The sequence below is a fragment of the Geospiza fortis genome, unplaced genomic scaffold (genome assembly GCF_000277835.1).
Source record: "Geospiza fortis unplaced genomic scaffold, GeoFor_1.0 scaffold114, whole genome shotgun sequence".
NCBI lineage: Eukaryota > Metazoa > Chordata > Aves > Passeriformes > Thraupidae > Geospiza > Geospiza fortis.
The window spans coordinates 1,878,576-1,885,520 of record NW_005054383.1 but is presented as its reverse complement, the minus strand read 5'-3'; the positions used below and the strand labels follow the sequence as shown (position 1 = coordinate 1,885,520).

The 6,945-nt window shown below is 49.0% G+C and overlaps 1 protein-coding gene across 1 annotated transcript in view; it reads left to right on the top strand.

Annotated features, from left to right (window-relative positions):
- Positions 1-6,945, top strand: part of XPO6 (exportin 6) — a 46,489-nt gene that overhangs the window by 15,548 nt on the left and 23,996 nt on the right. Inside the window, 4 exon segments of the mRNA XM_031060424.1 lie at positions 1-396; positions 3,673-3,799; positions 4,845-4,954; positions 6,866-6,925. The exon segment at positions 1-396 is cut by the window's left edge and continues 10 nt beyond it. Coding sequence (XP_030916284.1) covers positions 1-396; positions 3,673-3,799; positions 4,845-4,954; positions 6,866-6,925 — 693 coding nt within the window.

Here is a 6,945-nt window from a genome sequence, read left to right as displayed (position 1 = left end):
CATCCCCATCCTGGAAACAGACAGTGAATACATCTGCTCCCTGGCACTGGAGTGCCTGGCTCACCTCTTCAGCTGGATCCCTTTGTCCACGAGCATCACCCCGTCCCTGCTGACCACCATCTTCCACTTTGCGCGCTTCGGCTGCGACACGCGCGCGCGCAAGATGTCCTCGGTGAACGGCAGCAGCCCGAGCGTGCTGCTGGGCCAGGAGCGGGGCCGCCTGGGCGTGCTGGCCATGGCCTGCATCAACGAGCTCATGTCCAAGAACTGCGTGCCCATGGAGTTTGAGGAGTACCTGCTGCGCATGTTCCAGCAGACCTTCTACCTCCTGCAGAAGATCACCAGGGAGAACAACGCGCACACGGTGAAGAGCCGCCTGGAGGAGCTGGATGAGAGGTAGGACTGGCTCAGGGCGTCGTGCTGCCTCTGAAGGACTGGGGGGTTGGGTTTGGGGTGCTGCATGCTGTGTCTGATGGCCTTTCTTTCAGAGCACTGAGCCAGGGCAGCCAGGCACAGAGGTAGGTGTGCCCAGGTAAGGGCTGCGTGCTGAGGGAGCTGCTGGGCCAGGTTTGTGTCCCCTGCTGTCCCTTCCCTCCCCTGTCCCCATTCGTTGCTGTTTGACTGCAGGTCTGAGGTGGCACCAGAGCTGAAGCTGTTGTCACAGAGCACAGAAGAGGCTCAGTGAGGTAAAGGCACTGCAGTGTCCCCTGTGTCCCCTCTGGTCAGTATCTGCCACTCTGCCCAAAGCACACAATGGGGACACATCCTGTGAGTCATGACCTGGGAGAAAACAGCAGAAGCTTCCTACCCTTCACTGAGCCATGGCCATTTGTGATTCTTTTTTATTTTTGCTTTTTAAATTTATTTTTAAACGGCACCAAACACAGCTTGGGGAGCTCTGTTCAGTGGTGAATGGCTCCACTATCCCCTTATATGAAACTCAGACCCACACACCACAGCAGCACAAAATCGAAAAAAAAAAGAAAAAATAAAAAGCTAAAACCTGAGGTTTAGAACTGAGAACTTAGAACTAGAACTTAGAACTAAGGCTTATCTGCATCCTGAGTGGTGGCTGCAGTTCTGCTCTCCACAAGCTTAGCTGGAGACAGCAGGGAAGCAGCAGCACCTTGGGAAGCTGTGTATTCTTTTTCCAGGATGTTACTGCCACCTTTTGTTCCCTGGGACAGCTCCACTCTCTTTTGTCAGATATTCCTACTTGTAGGGGACAAAGTGAGACTCCTCCTGCTGTCGTGTTGAGTGGCTGAGCCTGGGTGTTGGCAGGGTGGTGCCTTGGTGCTGCCTCTTGTCACAGGGCTGCTGGCAGTGGCAGAGAGGTTGTAACTGTGTGAAAGTGCTGAGTATCTTACTATGGGCACACAAGGGTGGGAATACATTTCCACTCGGGAGAAAAAAAACATTTAGGAAAAAAGCTGTGGTTCATTTGAAGAGAGGACTTGCACGTTTCTGCTGCAGAATTCTCCTTTTCAGTATCCTTAGATAAAGGCATAACTTTGGGGGGATAAATCCAGACTCACAGGGAATTCTGCTGCTCATTTTTTGCTAGCTCTGACTTGTGTCACTCTCTGCCTAGAAATGAGACATGTGGGAGTGGGACACCTTTGCCTGCAAGGCACAGAGAGCCAGGAGTTCCCCTCTGGATTTCAGAAAAGCTCTCCTGGAAACCCACAATCCCCTATTTAACTGTTCTTTCTTTTATGGACATTATTCAGCAGCCTTTGGGGCCAGCCTTCAGTGGGAGGTGTGGAGCTGTGCCGGCCTGAGCAGAGGTGGTGCTGCCATTCCTTAGACCTGTTATCCACAGGGCCTGCTGGTGTCTGGAGCTGGGAGAACCCCTTTATTCCTTGCTGAGGTCTGAAATGGGGATGGAACCAAGAGGTTCTGGAGACTGGGAAAGTCCAGCTGGCTTCTAGGGGAGTGGAGCTTGCTTTTCTCCTTGTCTTTGTGGAAAAGGCCATGAGGATTTTCCTGTTGTCACTTAAGGGCATAGCTGTACTTTTTGTGTCCAGAACTGAAGGACTTTGTGCATGGAAGTGTCATCCTGGCTTGGACTAACAAAATCCTGAAGGGACACTGAAGAAACCCCCTTCAGTAGAGGGGTGTGCTCAGAACCTGCAGGCCCTGGAGTCCTTCCTTGCCTTCCTCTTGTGCTGCTGGTTATTTTTGTTCTGTTAAAAATCAGTCTGAACACTTTGGACAGTCCAGGAAAAAATTCACATTGCCTTTTGCTTCATTTGTGTTTGGCTTTGAAGATCCCAAAAGATGGGAAGTGGCTGGTAAAGATCCAGGCAATGGCTCAGTGGTTGGAGAAGGGGGCTGGGGGCCAAGGAAGAATTTCACTGGTCTCAGGTCAGAACCTGTTTAGAAAATAAAAACTAAAAGGATGGAGATGTTTGAGTTTGGACTTCTTTTTTTAAATTCTTTTTTTCGCCTTGGCTTTGATTTTTGAAGTGTTTGATCTGTGCTCAGGTGTGCTCAGTGATCTCCTGTCAAGTAGGCAGTGCCAAATAAAGAAGGAACTTCATCTTTTTTGCATGTTCAAAGCAGTGTGTGGTTTTGAAGGCTCACAACAACCCCCAGTGCTGCAGCTCTGTCATCTGGCAGTGCTGCTGGTCGTGAGGGAGTTCTTGTTTAAAAGAGTGGGGATTCCCAAAAAAACCCAAATCCCCAGAGTTTGCAGCAGTGCAGAGCAGGCAGTAGAGTAAAACCAGGCTGCTCATGCCTGTCTGAAACTGTGCTGAGCTCAACTTTTTATTTAAAGTACAAACTTGAAGTAGTTTCATGCATTTCAGAGCTCTGGGCAGGAGGGAAGGCTGGCACTGCCTGTGTGTGGTGCTGCCATCCCTCCTGGGGCTGTGGAGTGTTTAACCCTTGCTGCACAGATGGATCTGGAGCTGAAGCTCCTGCTGTGCAGGGTGGGTTTGTTCCCCAGTAAAAGCTCACCCCACTGGGGGCTTTGCTGTTTTTCTCCCAAGAACTCTCCCTGCTGCACTGAGGTGGTGCCATTGCTGCATTCCCTGAAGATTTGGTGGCAGATTCCTTTTGGGAACTACGCTTTGCACATTCCCTGAGGAGCCCCATGCTTTAGAGGAAGATTTCTCTTTCATTTTTCAGTTCAGGCCCAAGCCTGGGCTCAGCTCAGAAACTCTTGGATGGCTGATCTCCACTGCAGGAGGAATTTTCCTTTCCAGCTTTAAGCTCCCTGGCTCTCCCACCCCCTCCTGTAAATGTAACCCCTCTGGTGCTGATTCCTGCATTAACTTCCTGCTTCCAGCTGAATTCCTCAGGGGTACAGTTCATTTCACTAATCCTGTCTCCATCACTACAATGACCTTTGCTAGCAAGTTATTTCTGCAGGGTGGAGGGTGTTGTGTTCATTGGCAGGCCTGGTTGAACTCAATATTTATCTGAATATTAAAGTTGCTTTTGACTAGATTGTCTTTTCTGCTGTTTCAGGTGTTAATGGAGTGAAGGGTTGCCCATCCTGTAGGTAATTGTTGCAGGGCTTTATATTTAATTGTTCTACTGATGGTTAATTGTAACTTTGCTTTGAATGAGAAGATTTTGAGTGGCTTTTACCACTATTTCAATGCAATTGCTTTCCCTTGGGGCCCTTTGGCTGGTTTTTTCAGTGCTTTCTCCTTTCCCTTGCAGCTACATTGAGAAGTTCACAGATTTCCTCCGGCTCTTTGTGAGCGTCCACCTGCGAAGGATCGAATCCTACTCCCAGTTCCCTGTGGTTGAATTCCTGGCCCTGTTGTTCAAATACACTTTTCATCAGGTACAGCCCCACATCCTTGTTTTTCCCAGTCTGTTCTGTTGTCCAGGACCAGCTTGTTTGCCCCAGTAAACCCAAGAAAAGAGAATTAACTGGTCTTACTGGCACTTCCCAGTGGTGCTGGATGTGTGGAGATGGCTTCATGTGCTCTTGGGTTTAGAGGTCACAGGTGGTCACCCTGCAGCAACAAGTTGTCTGATGTTTAACTTTGCTTCTGCTTTAATTTTTTTTTAGTCTTTGGAATGGACAATGTGTGGAAAAGTCTCTCAGACTTGCTTTGTTTGTGTTTGGGGATTTTATTCCTTGTCCTCAACCTGTGGCTTTCTTGTAGCTTTTAGTTTTTGTATTAAAACCCCCAAGCCCTGTGGCTTTAGGTTGGTTTTATCTTGCTGTAGAAGCTGTCAGTGCAACTCAGCCCCATTTACACAGGAGCAATGACAAGGAAACAGCATCATAATATCACAGAATCATGGAATAATTTGGGTTGGAAGGAACCTTAAAACCCATCTAGTGCCACCCCTGCCATGGCAGGGACACCTCCCACTGTCCCAGGTGCTCCAAGCCCTGCCCAGCCTGGCCTTGGGCACTGCCAGGGATGCAGGGGCAGCCCCAGCTGCTCTGGGCACCCTGTGCCAGGGCCTGCCCACCCTCACAGGGAACAATTCCTAATTCCCAATATCCCATCTAACCCTGCCCTCTGGCAGTGGGAGCCATTCCCTGTGTCCTGTCCCTCCATCCCTTGTCCCCAGTCCCTCTCCAGCTCTCCTGGAGCCCCTTCAGGCACTGGAGTACTGGAAACTGGTGTAGCCAGCCATGAAATGGGTTAGCACTGAGACCAGCCTTGTAATTCCTGGGTTCCTGTCCTTGTACAAAAGCTCTTGTTCATCTTTGGACAGCTCTGAATCTCTCCAGTGACATCCTAGAACTGTTCCAGTAAGGCAAGAAGCTCTTCCCATGGATTGAAGTGGATGTTAATTCCTGTTTTCATTCTGTGAAATCCATCTTGCCGTAGCTTGTGGTACTCATTGAGAATTTTGGTGTCTTTCAGCCTACACATGAAGGTTACTTTTCTTGCTTGGACATCTGGACACTCTTCTTGGACTATCTGACCAGCAAAATCAAAAGTCGCCTGGCAGACAAGGAAGCAGTGCTCAACAGGTGAGGGCTGGGGGCTGCCAGGGTGGCACAGCTGGAATCATGGCATGGGCTGGGGTGAGGGACCTTAAAACTCATCCCATTCCACCCCTGCCATGGCAGGGACACCTTCCACCATCCCAGGCTGCTCCAAACACCATCCAGCCTGGCCTTGGGCACTGCCAGGGATGCAGGGGCAGCCACAGCTGCTCTGGGCACCCTGTGCCAGGGCCTGCCCACCCTCCCAGGGAAGGATTTTTTTCCTTCAGCAGCAAAGAGACTTTGTGGTCACCATGGAAGAGCTGTGAGAAATAAGCTACTGCTTAGAGCAGCCTCCTGTGTGGTTGAGTTCTTTCTTTTTCTAAAATCATGAAGTATAAAAAGCATAAACCTCAATGTTTCACACTCATTCACAAGAACTCAGGCTGAGCAGGTTTGGGTAGACAAACTGGCACTTACATATGTTGTGTGTGAACCTTGCAGGCAGAGGAAGGAAGCTTTGTAGTCTGAATAGAACTGGAGCACATTTTAGCACAAATTAGAGGAGGAAACTACAACACAGGTTGCTTACTTAGTGTTCACACAGCTCATACAACTAATTAATGAATTAGGAAACAAATTTTATTTAATTAGGACTTAAAATTTCCTCTTTAAATAGAGGATGTGTTTCTGAGAAATACAGATGAGACTGGAACTCAAAAGCTGCACTTGCTTACCACTGTGTGTATTAGTTACAGCAGTGGTTGGCAGCTCTTCCTTGGCAGATGCTGACCCTGAAAGGGGTGGGTTTTGTTTGAGAAGAGTCTCTTTGCTGCCACTTTAAAAATCTGGTGAATGTCCTGGTGAGTTGTTTGGGTTTTTGAGGTCCATGGTTTGTGCCATGTTTAGTTCTGCTGAGTGCAGAAGGAAGATTCTTTCCCTTGAGCACCCTGAATAGCAGCAGTTGTTTTTTTAAAGCCAGCCTGGCATCATAACCACAAGGAAAAGTGGAACTACTGTAGAGCAGACAGCTCCTTCTTTCAACATGGGAACTGTGGGGTTTGAATTTCTCAAGAAGTAGATTTTGGGTTGGAGCTTCATGATTTGCTCCTAATGTGCATGTCGTGCATGTTGTCTTGGTGTCACTCAGCTTGTGATGGAGAAAATTGTAACAAAAAGCTGTCTCTGGGTCTGTCAGACTACAAAATCCTAAATAAAGCTTGGGAGTGCTCGGGGCTGTGCTGTTTGTCCTCAGTGGCAGCTCTGACATCTCCACATCCCTGCACACCCTGAGCCGTGGGAACCCTGAGCTGCTCAGTCTGGGAGTGGTGACACCACAGGGCCACTGAGGACATTTCCTGTTCTGTGCTTCAGAAACTTTGCATTTTGTACACAGTGCCACTTTCACCACTGCAGAAGTTGCCAAATGCAAGGTTACACCACCTTGCCCAGAGCTTGCAGCTGCCTGGCTGGTGGCACAGCTGACTGTCACATCTGACACTTGGCTTGCGTCATGCTCTGCGTCTGTTACTCTTTTTTAATGCCTGCTTTTATAACCTGATTTTCCCTAGGAAAAAAAACCCAGGATTTTTTAATGAGACCCCAGCTGTTTTGTGAAGGAGGTTTTTCAAGGAGAAATCGGCTTGAAATCCCTGAAGTTTGGTGTTGTGGCACCAGGAGTGGTTGGGTGCTCTGCTGGGTTTGCAGCTGGACATTATTTCTCTTGGCTCTCTGCTGTGCTCTGTCCCAGCTGCCTGGCTCCCAGAGGTGCAGGGACATTTCAGTGACATGCTACAGTGCAAGCAGAAAAGGGGCTGCCTTTGTTCAGGGGAGAAGGGCCTGAATTTCAGTGTTGGGGAGGAGACAGCAGCACAGACATCTCAGGGGTCTCTGAGGTCAGGATGACCCCAAGATGTGTTAGAAAATCTCTTTTTCCCAGCCTGGCAACCAAAGAAGGAGTCAGGATTCTTCTGTTCTGGTTCTCAAGGTTGTTTATTCTTTGTTATCACTAACATTCTTTCCCTGGCCTGCTGAGG